General features: G+C 44.3%; 1 protein-coding gene across 2 annotated transcripts; it reads left to right on the top strand.

Annotated features, from left to right (window-relative positions):
- Positions 1 to 725: 725 nt before the first annotated feature.
- ccdc80 (coiled-coil domain containing 80) lies at positions 726 to 23,460 on the top strand. 2 transcript variants are annotated; one of them, XM_014164460.3, is made up of 10 exons: positions 727 to 1,020; positions 1,142 to 2,180; positions 2,651 to 3,363; positions 3,559 to 3,921; positions 4,106 to 4,262; positions 10,315 to 10,451; positions 12,533 to 12,684; positions 13,136 to 13,239; positions 19,421 to 19,504; positions 22,401 to 23,460. In XM_014164460.3, exons 2-10 carry the CDS (start codon positions 1,472 to 1,474, stop codon positions 22,718 to 22,720), a joined length of 2,739 nt encoding a protein of 912 aa, XP_014019935.1. In that variant the 5' UTR covers positions 727 to 1,020; positions 1,142 to 1,471; the 3' UTR covers positions 22,721 to 23,460. The 2 variants fall into 2 exon arrangements, with proteins under 2 accessions (XP_014019934.1, XP_014019935.1); XM_014164459.3 differs by having other exon boundaries at positions 726 to 2,180.
- Positions 23,461 to 23,462: the final 2 nt, after the last annotated feature.

Here is a 23,462-nt window from a genome sequence, read left to right as displayed (position 1 = left end):
GCTGGGTTTCTGTACAGCACTTTGAGAATATCAGCTGATGTACGAAGGGCTATATAAAAATAAATTTGATTTGATTTTTTGTAATCATGGCCGGGTGTGGCCTGATATCATTGGTTAATTCTCATATTAAAATAGCATACAAAAAACATAAATGGATAGCGTACGATCATAGATACATTTTGCTACATAAGCCTACAAACATTCTAAACAGCTTCAAACCCCAAGCCATAAGACTCCTGAACATATAGTCAAATGGCTACCCAGACAATTTGCATTACCCCCCTCCCCCTCTTTAAACCAATGCTACTCTCTGTTGTCATCTATGCATAGTCACTTTATTAACTCTACATACATGTACATACTACCTCAACTAACCAGTGCCCCCGCACATTGACTCTGTATCAGTACCCCCCTGTATATAGTCTCGCTATTGTTATTTTACTGCTGCTCTTTAATTACGTGTTACTTTTATCTCTTATTCTTATCTTCTTTTTTTTCAGACTGCATTGTTGGTTAGGGGCTCATAAGTAAGCATTTCACTGTAAGGTCTACAACTGTTGTATTTGGCGCATGTGACTAATACAATTTGATTTCATTTGACACAAATGTTTGTCTCCTAGATTTACATTTACTATGTTACGTCTAGTCTATGAGACCGGGCTGGTATAGCGCCACTGCGCCAGCGAGGAGAGTCTGAGGCAGGGCAGGCTTAAAGGTGTCGACATTACTGGGATAGCTTCTGTAGTTTAGGTTGGGGAGTCGGGAGAAAGAAGAGGGAGACGTATTTCCCAGACAGAAGAGCGACTCTGTGCAGGTTTTCCTCTTGAAATCGGACTAGGCTTGCTGTGCGTAAAACGCCCTGCTTTTTAGTTGGATTATTTTGATAGTTGGAAAAAACTATCTTTTAAAATAATGGTCAGGTCCGAGAATAAAATAACACGGATTTATTTTCGAGACAGTGCTGTATATCTGTTTACTTGTGGATGTTAAAATGTCGCGTACACTCGGAGTGTATAAATGGTATGCAACATTTTTCCAGAATTGGCAAAGTCACCGTATTTTCCTAATTTGTGTGGTTATTTTGAGAGCTGAAGTTGGAAGTTTGGATTAACGGTTTCTAAATACCCGGAATGTTTTTCAGGAATTGCTGACTCCGTCAATTGGTGCCTGGTTTGGATATTTTAGAACCTCTCTGGTGAGTTTTTCCTGTCTGCGTTTTCACCTGGCTCTCAGGTTGATCGCAGGCTGGTGAAGTGGCGTTTGGGTTTGGCTGGTGTTCCACTGCAAAAAGTAAAGGCATGCTTTAAAACACAGTAATAAAGTCTTTCTCTTGCACTCAAGTTTTTTTAAAACTTTTTTTATTTCTTATTTATTGAACATAAATGCTCTAAAGACGCACACAGGTCCCATGTCCACTATTGGATATTCTTCTCTCTTTCTGGTTGTTTATTGTAACTAACAGTTTACAATAATGCGGGGAGAGTTTGTTCTGGGTCTGTCCCTGCTGTGTCTGCTAGCGTGGGCAGGACACGCCGACAAACAGGCCCACCTCAGACAGTTTCCCTTGCGCCAACGCACCAAACTCAATACCGGGCGTCTGCAGCTCGGCGCAGCCGGCAGAGAGCGCACTGTCGGCGTGGGAGGAACCCGCCCAGGACCCGGCTCCCCCTCGGTGCCCTCCGGGATCAGCGCCAGGCGCGACGAGGACATGCAAGCGGACCAGGTCTCTGTTCTTCAGCCCAGGACTGGGTCTGGTCAGGGCAGGAGAGGTGGAGCGCTGGCAAGGGCAGCAGGGAGGAGGGTAGCTGGGAAGATGGCTCCACTCCAGTCTGGCATGTTTCAGGATGAAGGCACTCCCGGGGCGAGGGCCAGACAGACCCGAATGCCAAGCAGCGCAGGTTCGCCTAACCTCCTGGCGAGCTTTGCAGGGAAAAACCGAGTCCTGGTGATTTCTGCTCCACATGACTCAGATGGTTACTACCGGCTGATGATGACACTGCTGAAGCCAGACGTGTACTGCGAGCTGGCAGAGAGGCACGTGCAACAGATCGTGATATTCCACCAGGAGGGGGAGATGGGTGGGAAGGTGAGGCGGATCACCAGCGAGGGGAAGGTGATGGAGGAACCTTTGGACAAAGTGCTTATCCCCCGCCTCATGACCTTCCTCAAACTGGAGAAAGGTAGGCTTGGCCCACCTGGAAACATCCCCTAACCCTACTCCTTCAGTGTTAGCAGATCTGAGAGAATCTCTGTGGGGGGCTAGATTGAACCTACCATTCAGATCTGTCAACACCTGCTTGGTGTTAGGAGTGGGGGTTATGGGGGTGCTTGGTGTTAGGAGTGGGGGTTATGGGGGTGCTTGGTGTTAGGAGTGGGGGTTATGGGGGTGCTTGGTGTTAGGAGTGGGGGTTATGGGGGTGCTTGGTGTGATGTTGGCTATGTGTATGTTTACTGCATGTTTTATGCTGACAAGCAGTGAAAATGAATTTGTGAGGGCAATAACATAAATCTGAGTCTTTACAGGTACGTTTGGGATGCTTACAGCATGCTTGCTGAATTTTTCTAATTTCGGCATGTTGCTTGTGGCCAAAGCCATATTAGCTAGTCTACTTTACTCAGTAAATGATACCTGTCCTCCTGTCCTGTCCAGGTAAGTTCGGTATGGTGCTCCTGAGGAAAACACTGCAAGTGGAGGAGAGGTACCCCTATCCAGTCAGGCTGGAGGCCATGTACGAGGTCATCGACCAGGCACCAATGAGGAAGCTGGAGAAGATCCGACAGAAGGGATTCGTCCAGAAGTGTAAAGAGGCGGGAGTAGAGGGCCAAGTGGGTGGGGGGGGTGGAGACTCAGGGATGGAAGTTGAAACAGGTGGACAGGTAGACCCGACCCCAGAGAGGAAGCCGCCTGCGAGGAAGCCAATGAGGAGACCCACAACAACCACCACCATTGCCACGAGGTCGACAACAACGAGGCTAACGACAACTTCGATAACAACAAGACCCACGACGACCACGACAAAAGCCACCACGACAACAACGAAAGCAACAACCACACCAAAGCCCACAACAACCACAACTAAACGCCCTGTGACCACACGACAGACCACTACCACCAGAACCCAGAGACCCACAAAAGCCCAAACCACCCCTCACTGGCTGCCTGCCCCTAGGACCACGCCTGAGCCCTATAACCGCAGAGACAAGGGGAGAGACAGGGCGAGGTACCCGCCCAAGACCACCACGTCTGGGGACAACCGAACAGACAAGGAGGGGAAGGACCACAACGGCCGTCAGCCGGCCGGAGTGATACCCACCCAGCACAAACCCACCAAGGGCAAACCTACCAAAAGGAAGAATGGGAAGGTATGCAGTTGACTTATTACATTTCACTTATTACATTGATGTTGAGACAGAATGTTGCTGTATGTTGTTCTCTGTTGCATTTGTTGCAGGCTTGATTTTGGTGATCAATAAAGTCCTCTTCTCTCCTATTCTGTCCTATCCTCTCCTTTTCTCTTCCCTCCTCTCCTCTTCTCTTCTCTCCTCTCTTCTCTCCAGGTGTTGAATAATGAGTATGAGGAGAACTATGAATCAAGCCAGCCCACCGCCAGCAACCCAGAGACACAGACAGAGGTCAACACAGAGGTCAGCCCAACCAAGAGGGGCAAGGGAAAACACGACAATACTGAGAAGAAGAAGAAAAAGAAGGGCAAACCGGAAAAGGCCACCAAGAGGGACAAGGCAGAGAGGAGAGGAGCGAAGGTGGGGAAGGAGGGAAAAAACAACGGGAAGAAGAACGGAAAGAAGGTGTTGAAGAATCACGAGAAAGAGGAGTACCACAAACCCACCAAGAAGCCTCCGCCTCCTAAGGGTTCCCTGGCTTCCTTCCTGGACTACTTTGAGAACAGGAGACGACTTGTGGTAAGTACCAGTGTTTTGCAGCCTGTCTAGATTCTTATCACAGCAGTGTTGCCGAGGGCAGGGTAGTGAAATCAGTCCCCATCCTCTCCCTCCCCGCTGTCTAGTATAAACACAGTCTCCACAGCAGTGAGTGTGTGAGTGTAACCCAGTCTAAGCCAGTCTCTTTCTGTGTGTGTGTCTCCAGATCATAACGGCCCCCAGTGAGGAGAGCACTATGTATGTGCAGCAGAGGGATGAGTACCTGGAGACGGTGTGTGAGATGGCCATCAGGAAAGTCTCCATCATCACCATCTTTGGCTCTGTCACCAACTCCACCATGAAGATAGATCACTACCAGCTGGGTAGGTACACATCTCTACTAACACACTATTGCAGGAAAAGTTTAAGTGACTTTGGGTCCTTGAAAACTCTATATAAATAGAATGTATTATTATTATTGTTACTACACGTAGCCTGTACAGGACAGAACAGTCCGTATTGGCTATAGTACACTTGAAATGTAAAGGTAATATCTGATTCAGGCGACATACCGTAAATGCAGTCTCCGCGAACGTGGGAACATTGCCTTTAGATTTCAAACACGCTATAGCGCTGAACTATACGGATTGAATTGAGCCCTTAAGTTACAGTAGGTGTCCTGTATTGCTGTTACTGCCCTGTCCTGATTTTACCTCTGCTATCCTAAACTCCTCTGATAGAACAGAAGTCTAGTAGGTGTCTGGAGTGAGTCTGCAGCAAACAATAAGAGAGGCTCGAAACAATAACACTGTGAACAGGATGACACTACCATTGCAAAGACACTTTGGTGAGACACAATGTGGTGACAGTGCCAAAGACTCCTGGGTCCCAGACATGAATGCTAATGGTGCACAAAGGCTTTCACTGCTTCGCCATGAGTACTTCGCGCATGTGCCCACACGGATCGGAAGGGAGGCTTTGTGTTTGTGATAGTATCACCTTTCCATAGAGGGGGCATAATAATTTATTGGCCAACCCGTTCGATCGCTACAGACGTTTTCATGAGATAAACGTTCCACGTTCCACCACCGATGCGGAAGGCAGACATCGGCGGATGCAGTGGATTAAGATCCAGCCCATGCATATCTCTAGCTTAAACAGACAGCTTTTGAAGGGGATTTTTATTATTATTTATGTATTATGCCTCGAGCGGAGTATGGGGGGGCCTCAAGCAGAGAAACTGTTGTAATATTTGTATATATATATATATATTTCACAATTCCTGACATTTAATCCTAGTAAAAATCCCCTGTCTTAGGTCAGTTAGGATCACCACTTTATTTTAAGAATGTGAAATGTCAGAATAATACTAGAGAGAATGATTTATTTCAGCTTTTATTTATTTCATCAGAAGTTTACATACACTCAATTAGTATTTGGTAGCATTGCCTTTAAATTGTTTAACTTGGGTCAAATGTTTCGGGTAGCCTTCCACAAGCTTCTCACAATAAGTTGGGTGAATTTTGGCCCAAATCTCCTGACAGAGCTGGTGTAACTGAGTCAGGTTTGTAGGCCCCCTTGCTCGCACATGCTTTTTCAGTTCTGCCCACAAATTTTCTACAGGATTGAGGTCAGGGCTTTGTCATGGCCACTCCAGTACCTTGACTTTGTTATCCTTAAGCCATTTTGCCACAACTTTGGAAGTATGCTTGTGGTCATTGTCCATTTGGAAGACCCATTTGCGACCAAGCTTTAACTTCCTGACTGAGGTCTTGAGATGTTGCTTCAATATATTCACATAATTGTCCTCCCTCATGATGTCATCTATTTTGTGAAGTGCACCAGTCCCTCCTGCAACAAAGCACCCCCACAACATGATGCTGTCACCCCCGTGCTTCACGGTTGGGATGGTGTTCTTCGGCTTGCAAGCCTCCCCCTTTCTCCTCCAAACATAACGATGGTCACTATGGCTAAACAGTTCTATTTTTGTTTCATCAGACCAGAGGACATTTCTCAAAAAAGTACGATCTTTGTCCCCGTGTGCATTTCCAAACCGTAGTCTGGCTTTTTATGGCGGTTTTGGAGCAGTGACTTCCTCCTTGCTGAGCAGCCTTTCAAGTTATGTCAATATAGGACTCGTTTTACTCTGGATATAGATACTTTTGTACCTGTTTCCTCCAGCATCTGCACAAGGTCCTTTGCTGTTGTTCTGGGATTGATTTGCACTTTTCGCACCAAAGTACGTTCATCTCTAGGAAACAGAACGCGTCTCCTTCCTGAGCAGTATGACGGCTGGGTGGTCCCATGGTGTTTATACTTGCATACTATTGTTTGTACATATGAACATGGTACCTTCAGGCGTTTGGAAATTGCTCCCAAGGATGAACCAGACTTGTGGAGGGCTACACATTTTTTTGAGGTCTTGGCTGATTTCTTTTGATTTTTCTCATGATGGCATGCAAAGAGGCACTGAGTTTGAAGGTAGGCCTTGAAATACATCCACAGGTACACCTCCGATTCACTCACATTATGTCAATTAGTCAATCAGAAGCTTCTAAAGCCGTGAGATAATTTTCTGGAATTTTCCAAGCTGTTTAAAGGCACAGTCAACTTAGTGTATGTAAACTTCTGACCCACTGGAATTGTGATTAAGTGAAATAATCTCTCTGTAAACAATTGTTTAAAAAATGACTTGTGTCATGCACAAAGTAGATGTCCGAACCGACTTGCCAAAACGATAGTATGTAAACAACAAATATGTGGAGTGGTTGAAAAAGTGGTTGAAAAATGAGTTTTAATGAGTGTATGTAAACTTCTGACTTCAACTGTATAAATATATATTTTTTAAATATATTTTTTTAACGCCCAGCTCATGAGGCCCCTTGATAATGTGAGGCCTGAGGCAATTGCCTCTTCTGCCTAATGGTAAGTCCGCCAGTGTGTGTGTGTAGTAGGGGGCGATCCCGGCTGAATACCTTCCTAGTTTATCATCGTTGACATGGGGAAAGTCTGCTTCCTCTGTAGCTAATGTGTAAGCTAGAGAGTTAGTTCACCTCTCTCTCACACACACACACACACACACACACACACACACACACACACACACACAGCTCACCACACACTCATGTGTCTTGGGTTAGCTTACATGGCTTATCTTCAAGATGAATGAGAGACTCCCTTTTGTTAATTTTCTTCAAAGCTACTTATTCAGATGGCTCAAGATTACAAATGCGTCTTATGAGATTTGTGTTGTAAATTGGGCTTGGCAAGCGACAATATTTGTAGTGAATGGAGATTTGAACCCTGCCTCTAGCCTATAGTTAGGATGTGTTAATGTCAGGACACAGCCCTACTGTATAAAACTTTATTATTCTCTCTGATTCTACACAACGACATGGTTCCACAGACGGAATGCCAGAAAGTTTTGAGGTGATGTCACACCCCACCCATGTTACCGGACGGTTCGTAACAACATTATTCTGTGTGAATTTCAGTACTTCAGCATAACGTATTCTACAGGTTTCCTCATGGTTCTATTTAAAGTAATGTTCTCAAATTGTTTAGAGAACGTTAAGAAACAACGTGCTTCTGTGTGAATTTCAGTACTTCAGCATAACTTTTTCTGCAGGTTTCCTCGTGGTTCTATTTAAAGACAACTTTCCATAAAAAACACGAAAAAGCATTTGTAATGTTACAAGAACATTCTAAGAATGTTATTTAAAAACATTTACCTGTACATTCCGTTCTAAGTGTCAACAAAACTCTCTCTATCCTCTGTGTATCTTGTTAAGTGTTTCCAGGTGTGTTTGCCGTGCCCAATTATGTTTCGAGAATCGCTCCATGGGTTAATGGCTGTGTGTTCGTGCGGGTGAGCGTGTGTGTCCATGTGTAAATGGTCCTTTCACAGCTGTATGCTGGAAAAAGTTTGCCTGTGTTGGATGACATAATCCTTACCTTTGAGTGTAATGCAGACTTTGAGGCATTGGTCGGTGTGTTTGTTTGTGTGTGTGTGCGTACAGGGTGTGTGTCTGTGTACAGGGTGCTGTGATTAAGGGCTATAGCTGTGGGCTGGGTAAGTGGTAGCTACAGTCCCAGCTAGCACATAATGTTCAAGAACCATTTGTTTCTTGGAGTGGGGTTATCCGATAGTTATTTTGCATACAGCCTTCGCACAATGTTCTGGGAATGGTGCAGGATACCCAGATTGCACATGACATTCTGAGGACCATGTTTCTTAGGTGGGAATTTCAGTACTTCAGCATAAGGTTTCCTACACTTTTCCTCATAGTTCTATTTAAAGTAATGTTCTCAAATTGTTTAAAGAACGTTAAGAAACAACATTATTCTGTGTGAATTTCAGTACTTCAGCATAACGTTTTCTACAGGTTTCCTCATGGTTCTATTTAAAGTAATGTTCTCAAATTGTTTAGAGAACGTTAAGAAACAACGTGCTTCTGTGTGAATTTCAGTACTTCAGCATAACTGTTTCTGCAGGTTTCCTCATGGTTCTATTTAAAGACAACTTTCCATAAAAAACACGAAAAAGCATTTGTAATGTTACAAGAACATTCTAAGAATGTTATTTAAAAACATTTACCTGTACATTCCGTTCTAAGTGTCAACAAAACTCTCTCTATCCTCTGTGTATCTTGTTAAGTGTTTCCAGGTGTGTTTGCCGTGCCCACTAATTGGCCACACCTGTTCTCAATGAGTGCTTGTTTCCTTTGAAATGGGGACTGTTTGAATAGACAAAAATGAACAGCTAAAAAAACATGGCATGCTAGCTCCATCCTGGTGGCGCAGTGGACTAATTCCATGGATAGAGAACAGAAGATCGTAGGTTTGAATCTCACTGAGGCTTTGATACAATAAAAAAGTAATGGGTTTGCATGATTAATGCCTAAGTTAATGAATTTCCATGTGTCCTAGCTGTGCTTGGAGTTCAGAACAGTTAACCCAAATTAAGCTAGCAGTGTTATTAAAAGTCTTATGGAAACATATTCTCAGAATGTTATTTAATTACCTTCAAATAACTAATAATTTTCGTCATCAGAATGTTAAGAAAACTTCTCAAGAAAACTTTCAGGGAACCATAGTGAAACGTTCTCAGAACCTCCCTGCATCCTAAAAAGTCAGGAAACGTATGGCTTCATTCCCAGTACCAATGGGAAACCAAAAACATACGTTCCCACAACTTCCAAGGAACCAAATGTGCTAGCTGTGTTAGCTCCTCTAAGCCATGTGATCAAGCCAACTTCCTGCCTGAGTATATTCCTGTTCAGGATAGATAGATGGATCACCGCTTTGCTTTAGAAACCATGGCGCTACAGATACTGTATATGTAATCCATAGGATAGGACACCATTTGTTTTCTGTAGAAAGGGGGATGGTTTTGGATTGAAAACATCTTCATATATATTGCTGTATGCTTTCAAAAGGTGACCACTTCTGTTTATAGTATAAAGCAGACATTTGGAGTCCTTATCCTCTCAATCATATCAGGAAACATTGGGTTTAAAAAAAATCCTTGGTGTGGAGACATGGGTTTCCAGTCAAAACATACAGTAAGACAACAAATGGCCTCTGTCATTCCCTCATGTTGAAGAGAGCTGTTGTCTTTTGGGTGGGATTCCAATCAAAACAAAGGAAAACAGAGCGAGATCTGGAATGTAGTCTGAGATGCAAAAGATGCAAAAGTATGGTTGAATGTATTTTTTTTTAGAAGGAAAATCCATGTTGAAAGGGAGTGAGACATTCCAAAGAGTTGAAGGAAATAAAAATAAGACAAACAATCTAGATTGGCTTCTTCCTCCTCAGCCATCTCCCTCTCACTCTGTTTGATACAGAATATTGCCAATGCTTGGTAATAGAGATGGCCTCAGTGTGTGTGTGTGTGCGTGCGCGCTCGTGTGTGTGTGTGTGTGTGTGTGTGTGTGTGTGTGTGTCTTCTCAGAGGAAGCAGTAAGCCGAGAGTAAACACACCATCACCCTCCTTTTGGGTGGTAGATCTATTTTACCTCAAACAGATGCTCACCCAAAATCAACCCCTAGTCGATTCCCCTAGTAGTCCCCTTATTACCCTACCTCTATGTTTGCAGAGCTGAAGAGACAGGGATAGGTATAACCGATAATAACTAATAAGGCCATGACTCCACCTTTCCTAAATATTATGAGGGAAACACGCCTTCTGGTCAGTCATGTGTCAACCCATCCAGTCTCTGGTAGGAAGTGGGATGTCCAATCCCTGTTTCCCCATGACTCTGGTTGTACTATGTGGTTGTTTTAGCTTCCTTAACTGAAAATGCACTCATTATTGTAAGTTGCTCTGGACAGGAGTCTATTAAATTGTACTAAACTCAATTTTAATTGGTTGTCTGTTTCTCAATGCTCTCTCGCTCTCCCCTCGCCTCCCCTCTCTTTCTCTTCCCCTCCCAGAGAACGACAAGCCTATGACGGGTCTTCGTCAGGAGGACCTGGTGAACCAGGATCTGATCACAAAGCTCAGGAAGGAGTTTTATATGACATCTAACGACTTCTACATGGTTCTCACTGACACTGACATGAGAGCCAAGGTGGGTTTTGTCTCTCTCTCTCTCTTTTTTTCTCTGTCTCTCTGTCTTACAAGGTGTGCATTATTTAGCAATCTGGCACACCGGATTGTTGGAGTCCGCACTTTTGGACCATTCCGTTTAGAACTAAAGTCTAGTACTCGACCCAACCATCTTGCCAAGTGAGCTAAATGGAGCACATACACCTAACCTCTCTGTTTGGCCAATTAGACATAGACTCATGTTGGCTGACCTGCCTGCACCATACTGTAAACATCCTGCCGTGATTAAACACTGGTTTAATTCACACATCATGACGTTCTCCCAACAGCTGTGTTTGTGTGTGTGTAAACCACCAGGCTGTTACAGACGGATTAAACAAAGACGCCAGTGTGCAAGCAACCCTCTAATGCTGTCAGTACAGACAGGAAATTCTATTAACATTACAGGGCACATGGTGTGGGTAAGAGAGAGAGAGAGAGGGGAGTGACAGGGAATGCCAAAAACAGTGAGGGTGTCACGTTCGTGTGTATAGACGGACCAAGGCGCAGCGTGAGTAGCGTTCCACATCTTTATTAGAAAGTGAACCTTAACAAAATACAAAAACAAAGAATAAATAAACGACCTGTGACTACAGCGATGCTACGTGCACTAACTCAAAACAATATTCCATCAACAGAGGTGGGAAAAACAGCTACTTAAATATGATCCCCAATTAGAGACAATAATTACCAGGTGCCTCTAATTGGGAATCATACAAATCATCAACATAGAAAATCAAACCTAGAACCCCACATAGAAATACATAAACTATATCAACCCCCAGTCACACCCTGACCTACTCTGCCATAGAAAATAAGAGCTCTTTATGGTCAGGAAGTGACAGAGGGAGACTGTATCCATGGCAGCAGACCCTCACCTGATCCATTAGAAAGTGTGCGTGCCTGTGCTTCTGTGAGTGTGTAATGCTGCATTGGGGAATATCACGTTCTGAACTGAGCAAATTTGAGATCCGAATTTTAACACCCACAGTGTTAAATGTAACACTTTCTTAGTGTGTATATATGTGACCCACCGAATTAGTGCTAAACTAACACTTTTCAAAGTGTTGATGAACTAAGACCCCAAGAGTGTTGTGTCCCTAACACCATGGGTGTTGCAAATTTGGACTTAAATTAACACTTTATTAGGGCTGATGCTGATACACTTCCTCAGTGTTATGGAATTAACACCTGTGGTGTTACAGTAACTCATTTTTTTGTTGTTCTTTTAACACTAGGGTGTAAAGCCTTATTTGCATATTTATTTTCCAGGGTGCCACGCAAGTTAATTTTAGAGGTACCTGTACCACCCATGACTGTGTTTGCTAGTGACAGAGACATGATTGTTGCATTCGATGGCTTTCAGTCCCGTAGCTTTCAGTGAGTGCCTAAATTTACATTTTATCAGCAAAATGTAATTATTTATCACAATAAATTACTTTTTTGACCATACCATACTTCAACAGGCAAGTTTTACCCTAACACAGTTGTCTGAAACTCCTGGTTTGCTGGCCACATCAACAAGTCATATTATGCTGGCTTCCAAATTGTTACATAATTCCTATTCAAATCCAGCCATAGGCTATTGAAGAATTTGAACTTTTATCATCCGCAACCTGCAGTTAGAATGACTGCCAACGTAGGAAAGGTTGATCAATGAGACTACCTAAACCATCTCAATAACGGGTTAAATAAATCCAACCACTTACAGATTGGATTTTCTTAGAAACATTTATGTTATTTATCTTTGTGTAGTATAAGATAAATTGTGCAGTATAAGATCAATTGTGCATGCAGAAACATAGATATTAAAACTATTCTAAAAAGCAACCTGCAACAAAGCATGCTGGGAAATATAATAATGAGGCCCCTCCCATGTCTTTTTCACTCTGAGAGAGTTAACGGAAATTAACTCAACAGTCGAGTAACACCAATTTCAATCCCATTTATTCACCGCAGGTGGTGTCAATTTCAATCCCACTGGCGTTAACCCCACTAGAATCAGATATAACACTCACAACTCTTTTTTTCTGTCTTGATGATGTGTGTTTGTCCCTCTAACAGCAATCCTACGAGGTACCGATCGCCATGAAGGCTGTGTTTGATTACATCGACACCTTCTCCTCTCGCATCAGAGAGATGGAACAGCAGAAGAGAGACGGAGTGGTCTGCAAGAAGGAGGACAAACCCAGATCACTGGAGAACTTCCTCTCCAGGTAGTGTGTGTGCACGTGGCTCTTGCTGATGGCTGTGGCAGCGTCTGGAATTTTAAACAATCATTAGCTCATAGCCAGTGAGAATATTGTCTCAAGCCAGGCAGGGGTCTCGTTGAGGAGGTTGTGGTCAACATGAATATTCACACTAAATCACCTGCACCACAAATTCAACAGTTCTTTATGAGCTAAACTTGGCTCTGATGGTGGACAGTATGTGCGAGCCTGTACTTCTAGTATTCTACGTTAACACCATTGTCTTGGATTGATTGACTATGGTCCTATATTTCTGTCTTCAACAGATTGACTGTGATTTGTTGCAATAGAGACTAAATTCCAGTCTGATGACAGTGAGACAAAGGGTCTGGAGTTTGGACAGAAAGTGACTTGGTTGATGACATGACTGTATAATCGTCCTCCATCTTTCATCCTAGTTCCGTCTTTGGGTTCTCAGGTTCCGTTGGAGGCGTCGGCTGTTTGTAATCTCCGCCCCCAACGATGAGGAATGGGCCTATCAGCAGCAACTCTATGCCCTGACCAGCCAAGCCTGCAACCTGGGTGAGTATAAGAAAGAATTGTTGAGTTATTATCATATTCCTTAAAACCTCTTTGGGCTAGGTGGGACGCTAGCGCCCCACCTCGACAACATCCGGTGAAATTGCAGAGCGCGAAATTCAAAATACAAAAATCATAATATTAAACATTCATTAAAATACAAGTGTCTTACATCGTTTAAAAGCTTATCTTCTTGTTAATCCAGCCGCTTTGTCAGATTTCAAAAAGGCTTTATGGCGAAAGCATACCATGCGATTATCTGAGGACAGCGCCCTGCATACACCAGCATTAAAAACATTGTCCAAACCAGCAAAGGTGTCACAAAAATCAGAAATAGCAATAAAATAAATCACTTACCTTTGCAGATCTTCCGCTGTTTGCAATCCCAAGGCTCCCAGCTACACAACAAATGGTCGTTTTGTTTGATAAAGTCCTTCTTTATATCCCCAAAAAGTCAGTTTAGTTGGCGCGTTTGATTCAGTAATCCACTCGTTCAACATGGCTACAAAGCAATCCCAAAAGTTACCGGTAAACTTCGTCCAAAGAAGTCAAACAACGTTTCTAATCAATCCTCAGGTACCCTAATATGTCAATAAACAATAAAATTCAAGACGGAATGTAGTATGTTCAATACCGGAGATAAATAACGAAGTGCGCGCCCTCATCCACGTGCGCCACAAGACTACAGTCAAAATGAGAGCCACATTGAAAAACTACAACTACTAACTCATTTTTCAAAAAACAAGCCTGAAACCCTTTCTAAAGACTGTTGACATCTAGTGGAAGCCATAGGAACTGCAATCTGGGAGGAATTCCTTTGAATATTCCATAGACAAGCATTTGAATGGCCTGTGACCTCAAAACAAAAGAATTCTGGATGGATTCTCCTTGGGTTTTCGCCTGCCATATCAGTTTTGTTATACTCACAGGCATTATTTTAATAGTTTTGAAAACTTCCGAGTGTTGTCTATCCAATGCATATGCATATCCTAGCTTCTGGGTCTGAGTAACAGGCAGTTTACTTTGGGCACGTCAGTCATCCAAACTTCCGAATACCGCCCCCTAGCCATAAACAATATTTATCCCATCTACAGGAAGTGCCTAGTCTAGTGCCTAGGGGTTGTTACACACACACATACATACACACTGCTCCCTGTGGTTTAAAGTATGTGCAAATCATATTAGATGTACAACAGCCTCCACTCAGACCTGAGTGGAGGCTTTCATCAAAACTATGAAAAGCTGTCCTCAAGGCAAAGGGTGGCTACTTTGAAGAATCTCAAATATGAAATATATTTAGATTTGTTAACACTTTTTTGGTTACTAAATGGTTCCATATGTGTTATTTCATAGTTTTGATGTCTTCACTATTATTCTACAATGTAGAAAATAGTAAAAATAAAGAAACTCTTGAATGAGTAGATGTGTCCAAACTTTTGACTGGTACTGTATGTCAGGCTAGGAATCGCCATGCGAAAAGGTTTTTCTGGGATGCATGAACAAATCAAATCAAACTGTATTTGTCACATGCACCGAATACAACAAGTGTTGACCTTACCGTGAAATTCTTACTTACAAGCCCTTATAAGGGGCTGTAGTGTAAGGGCTGTAAGGGCTTATTTACAAGCCCTTAACCAACAATGGTATTAACTGCGATTTCGATGACAACCTATGGCCAAATGTTCAAGACATGCTTGATACAAACTAATGCTTGCTAAACATTGTTTCTTTCATTTCTTTCATTTGATTACATTTTGAAAGATGTATTCAATGATCACACCTTTGATTACACATGAGATGGAAATTTGATGTTGAGTAAAATTTTATTGTGAAAACAGTATAATGTACTGTAATTTAATGTTCTTTAGCATACTACATTCAAAGGGACATTTTGAAACATGGGTCTTAAATGTGTTGCTACTGGATTAACTGGTTGTTAAAATAACTACATTGAGAAGATGTCATTATGTTGTGTTTTGGTGATTCAACATTTTACATTTACGTCATTTAGCAGACGCTCTTATCCAGAGCGACTTACAAATTGGTGCATTCACCTTATGATATCCAGTGGAACAACCACTTTACAATAGTACATCTATATCTTTTTTGGGGGGGGGGGGGTTTAGAAGGATTATTATATCCTATCCCAGGTATTCCTTAAAGAGGTGGGGTTTCAGGTGTCTACGGAAGGTGGTGATTGACTCCGCTGTCCTGGCGTCGTGAGGGAGCTTGTTCCACCATTGGGGTGCCAGGGCAGTGAACAGTTTTGACTGGGCTGAGCGGGAACTGTGCTTCCGCAGAGGTAGGGGGGCCAGCAGGCCAGAGGTGGATGAACGCAGTGCCCTTGTTTGGGTGTAGGGCCTGATCAGAGCCTGAAGGTACGGAGGTGCCGTTCCCCTCACAGCTCCGTAGGCAAGCACCATGGTCTTGTAGCAGATGCGAGCTTCAACTGGAAGCCAGTGGAGTGTGCGGAGGAGCAGGGTGACGTGAGAGAACTTGGGAAGGTTGAACACCAGACGGGCTGCGGCGTTCTGGATGAGTTGTAGGGGTTTAATGGCACAGGCAGGGAGCCCCGCCAACATGGAGTTGCAGTAATCCAGATGGCAGATGACAAGTGCCTGGATTAGGACCTGCGCCGTTTCCTGTGTAAGGCAGGGTCGTACTCTGCGAATGTTGTATAGCATGAACCTACAGGATCGGGTCACCGCCTTGATGTTAGCGGAGAACGACAGGGTGTTGTCCAGGGTCACGCCGAGGCTCTTAGCACTCTGGGAGGAGGACACAATGGAGTTGTCCACCGTGATGGTGAGATTATGGAAAGGGCAGTCCTTCCCCAATGTACTCATTATATTTTCGGTGTGTGGTGAACATGTCTGCAAACAAAATGAATGCACAATACAAGGTTTTGAATGTAAGACTGGCTGCATTACCAGTTTGGAGTGTCGTACTAAGAGTTTTGAAAATTCACCACATGAAAATAGCACCAAAGCGATTAAAAAAACGAACAATCAGTGGTGCATGAGAACTTCAGTATTGGTCGGCCAATTACGCACGGCTGAAATGCGGCCACTCTCCATCTCCACCCCTGACGTGGAAATGCGGTACCCTAGGAAGGAGACGGACTGTTGGAAGAACAGACATTTCTCAGCCTTGACGTACAGGTCATGCTCCAACAGTCAACCAAGCACCCTGCGCACCAAGGACACATGCTCGGCGCATGTAGCGGAGTATATCAGAATGTCATCAATATACACCGATACACCCTGCCCGTGCAGGTCCCAGAAAATCTCGTCAACAAAGGCCTGGAAGACTGATGGAGCATTCATCAACCCGTACAGCATGACGAGGTACTCATAGTGCCCTGAGGTGGTACTAAATGCCGTCTTCCACTCGTCCCCCTCCCGGATACGCACCAGGTTGTAAGCGCTCCTGAGATCCAGTTTTGTGAAGAAGCGCACCCCATGCATTGACTCGATCGCACTGGCGGTGAGAGGCAGTGGGTAGCTGTACCTCACAGTGATTTTGTTGATACTTCGATAGTCAAAACACGGGCGCAGATCACCATCCTTCTCTTCACAAAAAAGAAACTCAAGGAGGCAGGTGAAGTGGAGGGCCGAATGTATCCCTGCCCCAGGGATTCGGAGACATATGTTTCCATAGCCGCCGTCTCCTCCTGTGACAGAGGATACATGTGACTCCTGGGAAGTGCTGCATTTACCAGGAGATTATTCACACAATCACCCTGTCGATGGGGTGGTAATTGAGTCGCCTTCTTCTTACAGAAGGCGAGAGCCAAATCGGCATGTTCTGAGGGGATGCGCAAGGTGGAGACCTGGTCTGGACTTTCCACCGTAGTCGCACCGATGGAAACCCCTACACACCTCCCTGAGCACTTTCGTGACCACCCCTTGAGAGCCCTCTGTTGCCACGAAATAGTGGGGTCATGACAGGCCAACCAGGGTAGGCCCAGCACCACGGGAAACATAGCAGAAACAATAAGGAAGAGACTGATTCTCTCCTTGTGACCCTCCTGCGTAACCATGTCTAGTGGAGCGGTGGCCTCCCTAATGAGCCCTGACCCTAATGGTCGACTATCTAGGGCGTGCACAGGGAAGGGCATATCCACAGGAACAAGGGGATCCCTAAACTATGGGCAAATGAACGGTCAATAAAATTCCCAGCTGCGCCTGAACCTACGAGCACCTTATGCTGGGAATGCGGGGAAAACTCAGGAAATGTAATAAACACATACATATGAGCAACAGGGGGCTCTGGGTGAGCCTGGTGCCGACTCACCTGGGGTGACACAATAGTGCCCTGCCTGCTGCCTCGACTCCCAGAGGAACCCCCCCAGCACCGACCAGCAGTGTGCCCTCTGCGGCCACAGATGGTGCAGGGAATGGCCCCTCCTCTGGTCGCCCTAATCACACCACCTCCCAGCTCCATGGGTGTCGGAGCGGAGTTGCTGGGGAGGGAACTGACAGGCCCCGATCCGGACGTCCGTGGGTAGCCAGCAGGTTGTCCAGCCGGATGGACAGGTCCACCAGCTGGTCCAACGTGAGGGTGGTGTCTCGGCAGGCCAACTCCCGAAGGACGTCCTCGCGCAGACTGCACCGCTAGTGATTGATCAGGGCCCTGTCGTTCCATCCCGCTCTGGCGGCCAGGGTCCGGAAGTCCAAAGCGAAATCCTGCGCGCTCCTCGTCCCCTGCCTCAGGTGGAACAGACGTTCACCCGCCGCTCGACCCTCAGGCGGGTGGTCGAAAACTGCCCGAAAGCGGCGGGTGAACTCTGCGTAATGGTCCAACGCCGCGTCTCCCTCACTCCATACGGCGTTGGCCCACTCCAGGGCTTTGCCTGAGAGGCAGGAGACGAGAGCGGACACGCTCTCACGTCCCGAAGGAGCCGGGTGGACGGTCGCCAGGTAGAGTTCCAGCTGGAGTAGGAACACCTGGCATCCGGCAGCCGTCCCATCATACTCCCTCAGGAGCGCGAGCCAAATCCCGCTGGAACCCGGTGAAGGAGGGGTGGACAGTGGGGCCTGCTGTAGTGGGGCTGGTGGAGGCGTTGGAAGACCTCCTTCTCTCTCCCATCTATCCATCGTCTGCAGCACGCGATCCATGGCGGTGCCCAGATGTTGCAACGTGGTCGCGTGCTGCTGGACGCGTTCCTCGACCGCCAAAGGGGGGCCGTCTGCTTCTGCTGACTCCATTTCTGGTGAGTGATTCTGTAATGTTTCTGTGTATAAAAGGTGTAGATGAGTCAGGCGCAGAAAAGGAGATATGAGTAATGTACGCAATTTTACTCAACAATAATCACAATACACAACAATAAATCCAAGGCCACAATAACGGACCACAATACAATAAACAATCACTCACAAACAAACATGGGGGAACAGAGGGTTAAATAATGAACAAGTAATTGGGGGATAGAAACCAGGTGTGTAAGACAAGGACAAAACAAATGGAAAATGAAAAGTGGATTGGCGATGGCTAGAAGGCCGGGGACGTCGACCGCCGAACGCCGCCCGAACAAGGAGAGGGACCGACTTCAGCGGAAGTCGTGACACAGAGTTGATTGTGAGTGTGTCAATACTCTGTGTAGAGTAAAACACTCAAAACCATGCTCATCATTATCATATTTCCCAGCATGCTCTATTGCAGGTTGATTTTCAGAATTGTTTGTTTCAATATCTGTGTTTTTGCATGTATAGTGATTGGTTGATTAATCTTAGACTACACAAAGATAAATAACATACATTTTTCTAAACTAATCAAACCACATCAAATTGTATTAGTCACATGTGCCGAATACAACAGGTGTAGACCTTAAAGTAAAATGCTTACTTACAAGCCCCTAACCAACAATGCAGTTTAAAAAATACGAATAAGAATAAAAAATAAAAGGAACAAGTAATTAAATAGCAGCAGTAAAATAGCAATAGCGAGACTATATACTGGGGGTACCGGTACAGAGTCATTGTGAGGGGGCACCGGTTAGTTGAGGTAATATGTACATGTAGGTAGAGTTACTAAAGTGACTATGCATAGATAATAACAGAGAGTAGCAGAGGCGAAAAAGAAGGGGTGGACAATGCAAATGGTATTTTGTTGTTCTAATGTGCTATTATGTCCTCTCTGCTGTGTGTTCATCTATGTGGTGGTGGTTTCCATGGTGACCCAGGCCTGAGACACATCTCCATCCTGAAGCTGGTTGGCATGGAGGCAGTGGACCAGGGAGGAGTCCTAGAGCTCTATCCAATCAACGGTAAGAACCCTGTTGTCTCCACACCACCTATATGTACACTTGAAGTCGGAAGTTTACATACACCTTAGCCAAATACATTTAAACTCAGTTTTTCACAATTCCTGACATTTAATCTCAGTAAAAAATATCAGGTCAGTTAGGATCACCACTTTATTTTAAGAATGTGAAATGTCAGAATAATAGTTGAGAGAATGATTGATTTATTTCAGCTTTTATTTCTTTCATCACATTCCCAGTGGGTCAGAAGTATACATACACTCAATTAGTATTTGGTAGCATTGCCTTTAAATTGTTTAACTTGGGTCAAACGTTTCGGGTAGCCTTCCACAAGCTTCCCACAATAAGTTGGGTGAATTTTGGCCCATTCCTCCTGACAGATCTGGTGTAACTGAGTCAGGTTTGTAGGCCTCCTTGTTTGCACACGCTTTTTTCAATTTTCTATAGGATTGAGGTCAGGGCTTTGTGATGGCCACTCCAATACCTTGACTTTGTTGTCCTTAAGCCATTTTGCCACAACTTTGGAAGTATGCTTGGGGTCATTGTCCATTTGGAATACCCATTTGCGACCAAGCTTTAACTTCCTGACTGATGTCTTGAGATGTTGCTTCAATATATCCACATAATTTCCCTTCCTCATGATGCCATCTATTTTGTGAAGTGCACCAGTCCCTCCTGCAGCAAAGCACCCCCACAACATGATGCTGCCACCCCCGTGCTTCACGGTTGGGATGGTGTTCTTCGGCTTGCAAGCCTCCCCCTTTCTCCTCCAAACATAACGATGGTCATTATGGCCAAACAGTTATATTTTTGTTTCATCAGACCAGAGGACATTTCTCCAAAAAGTATGATCTTTGTCCCCATGTGCAGTTGCAAACCGTAGTCTGGCTTTTTTATGGCAGTTTTGGAGCAGTGACTTCTTCTTTGCTGAGCGGCCTTTCAGGTTATGTCGATATAGGAATCTTTTTACTGTGAATATAGATACTTTTGTACCTGTTTCCTCCAGCATCTTCAAAAGGTCCTATGCTGTTGTTCTGGGATTGATTTGCACTTTTCGCACCAAAGTATGTTCATCTCTAGGAGACAGAACGCATCTCCTTCCTGAGCGGTATGACAGCTGCGTGGTCCCATGGTGTTTATACTTGCGTACTATTGTTTGTACAGATGAATGTGGTACCTCCAGGCATTTGGAAATTGCTCCCAAGGATGAACCCGACTTGTGGAGGTCTACAATGTTTTTTCTGAGGTCTTGGCTGATTTCTTTTGATTTTCCCATGATGTCAAGCAAAGAGGCACTGAGTTTGAAGGTAGGCCTTGAAATACATCTACATCTCCAATTGACTCAAATGATGTCAAGAAGCTTCTAAAGCCATGACATAATTTCCTGGAATTTTCTAAGCTGTTTAAAGGCACAGTCAACTTAGTGTATGTAAACTTCTGACCCACTGGAATTGTGATACAGTGAGTTGTGAAATAATCTGTCTGTAAACAATTGTTGGAAAAATTACTTGTGTCATTCACAAAGTAAATGGCCTAACCGACTTGCCAAAACTATATTTTGTTAACAAGAAATTTGTGGAGTGGTTGAAAGACGAGTTTTAATGACTCCAACCTAAGTGTATGTAAACTTCCGACTTCAACTGTATCAAATTGCATACGGGAAATGGCTGTATGAAGATTAAACAAAACAAAACAAGACAAGTGGAAGGTCAATGGGGCTGTATGTGTTATGTTTAGTTTAATCTTCAGTTCATACAGCCATGATGTTGAATTTCTGATGTTGTTTTATTGACACAGCAGGCAGGTAGGCCAGCCTCAGCCCTAACTCCTGCTGTTTCCCCCAGTCCAAGTCCCTATAGCCCAGCTGCTTCTTCTGTATTCTCTACATGCTACCTGTTTGATGTCTCCTCTGTGGTAGGGGACCCAACCTAGAAAACTTGCTGATGCTGCTGCCTACACCACACACACGGCCCTCCATCCATACACCCCTCACTGCTGCACAAGCACACAGACAGCTGCTGTGGCCGGAGTGTTAGGGAGGAAATATGTAAACCCTCCCTTTAATTTCTCTAGCCTGCCAAATAGTATTTCTATGTGCTCTTTATGGATTTTTCCTTTAGTGATGGGTCGTTCGCGAACAAACAGCTCTTTTTGAACTGATCTTTTTGGTGAACGTCGGGAACCGAATCGCATCTGTGAGAGCCATTCAATTGGCTCCCTCATTTACAAACTGTTACTACTGGTTTTTGAGCTCCCGGTAACGATTATCTGCAGATACGTTATAAAAACATTTTCTGAAGATTGCAATTCCTTACTGCATTAAAAATTGGTAGTGAGGAGAGAGCCTCATTCTGGTCTATACATATTTTTGCAGAGGCATTCCATTTTATTTCATCATTTATTTTTGCAGGTCAGGTAAAAATTGTACTTGCATATCATGATGTGACATAATTGCAGGCAACATTCTAGGCTTTACATAATGGATTTGGTATTTTTAAGCACTACTGAACAAAGAGCTGTTTGCGAGCTAAATAAAGGTTTCTTTTAGCTAAACGGAGCCAAATCATCCGGCTCACTGAAAAGACTGGGAATACCCGTCAATGCTTTCCTTGAGTGAAGTGGTAGTTTTGCAGGGGAAGATGACTGGGCCGGGGCTTGAGCAGAGGTGCTGAATTTAGCGGAAAACCTTCAAAAGACAATGAAATGAATCCACACACACTTTCGCATTAAATGGATAATATGAAATTAAATTCTTCCATAGCAGTATTAACACAAGCTAATCCTTTCTAACTCTAGAGATGCAGCTTGGCCATGGAGCGAGAATGCCTCGTTAGTCAAAGATATCAAACATACCAAAGCCTATTGACTGACTCTCTCCATCTCTCTCTCCCCCTTCCAGGCAGCGCCACGGTGGAACGTGAGGGCCTCTCGGCCGCCTTGGTCAAAGACATCCGCAACTACTTCCAGATCAGCCCAGAGTACTTCTCCATGCTGCTGGTGGGAAAGGACGGCAACGTCAAGTCGTGGTACCCGAGCCCCATGTGGTCCATGGCCAACATCTACGACCTGGTGGACTCCATGCAGCTCCGCAGGCAGGAGATGGCCATCCAGCAGTCACTGGGCATGCGCTGCCCCGAAGACGAGTATGGGGGCTACGGATACCATCACAATGGCTACGACGGTTACCAGGATGCTTATCACCAGGGATACGGTTACTAAAGGGGTCGGGGAGAGGGTGTCAATAGTCTATCAGCAATGATATGGTTACTAAGGAGTATGTTGCCTAATCTCATAGATGCTTCTTGATGGCACTTTGTAGATTTGAATGGATCAGATGGGTGTAAGCAAGCCCTCTGGTAGTCTAGATGGGATTTTCACCATGTTGCTTGAATCAGATCTACAAGTTAGCAGTAAGTATCTAGGGCTAGAGGAAAGGGATTTCATTAAAATTGGGCATGTGTGTGTGAGGGGCATGTGTATAAACTTTGTCTCGCCTCCTTATTAGTGGATTGTGTTTTCAGGAAGTTTATGCACAGGGTTAAAGGGTAAGGGGTTAGCTCTGTACTTCCTGGTTTTGTACTAGAAGGAAATAAAGGATTCGATAGCGATGTCATCAATCTCAATCTTTCTTTATATCAGTCTTGTTCTTGTGTATTAAGAATTACAATTGAAAACTTTTCAACATTTCACATTTTCGATCAGTCGACTTCAATTCCATTCCTGACCAAATGTTAATTTTGACCTTATTGTAGATACAAACGTAAAGATAAGTAAACATTTTTGTATTTATTGGATTTTGTATTTGAGGCGGTTTTATTTGAGGCTATCAATATCAGAGCTATAACTGTCTGTTTCTAAGATGAATTTTCATCTCGTTTGTAAAGTTTCCTGTTGCTACACATTGTTCTTATTTATACTCTGTGGTGCTTTATGACAAATAAAACTTTGTTTACTATCAATA

The sequence above is a fragment of the Salmo salar genome, chromosome 21 (assembly GCF_965601325.2).
Source record: "Salmo salar chromosome 21, fSalSal1, whole genome shotgun sequence".
NCBI lineage: Eukaryota > Metazoa > Chordata > Actinopteri > Salmoniformes > Salmonidae > Salmo > Salmo salar.
This window is presented reverse-complemented; position numbering and strand designations above follow the sequence as displayed.

Excerpts from the sequence above, each read along its gene's own strand:
- ccdc80 (XM_014164459.3), top strand. The coding sequence starts at position 1,472 with ATGCGGGGAGAGTTTGTTCTGGGTCTGTCCCTGCTGTGTCTGCTAGCG. Across the intron at positions 2,181-2,650 it reads CTTCCTCAAACTGGAGAAAG|GTAAGTTCGGTATGGTGCTC; the intron begins GTAGGCTTGGCC and ends TGTCCTGTCCAG. Across the intron at positions 10,452-12,532 it reads ACACTGACATGAGAGCCAAG|CAATCCTACGAGGTACCGAT; the intron begins GTGGGTTTTGTC and ends TCCCTCTAACAG.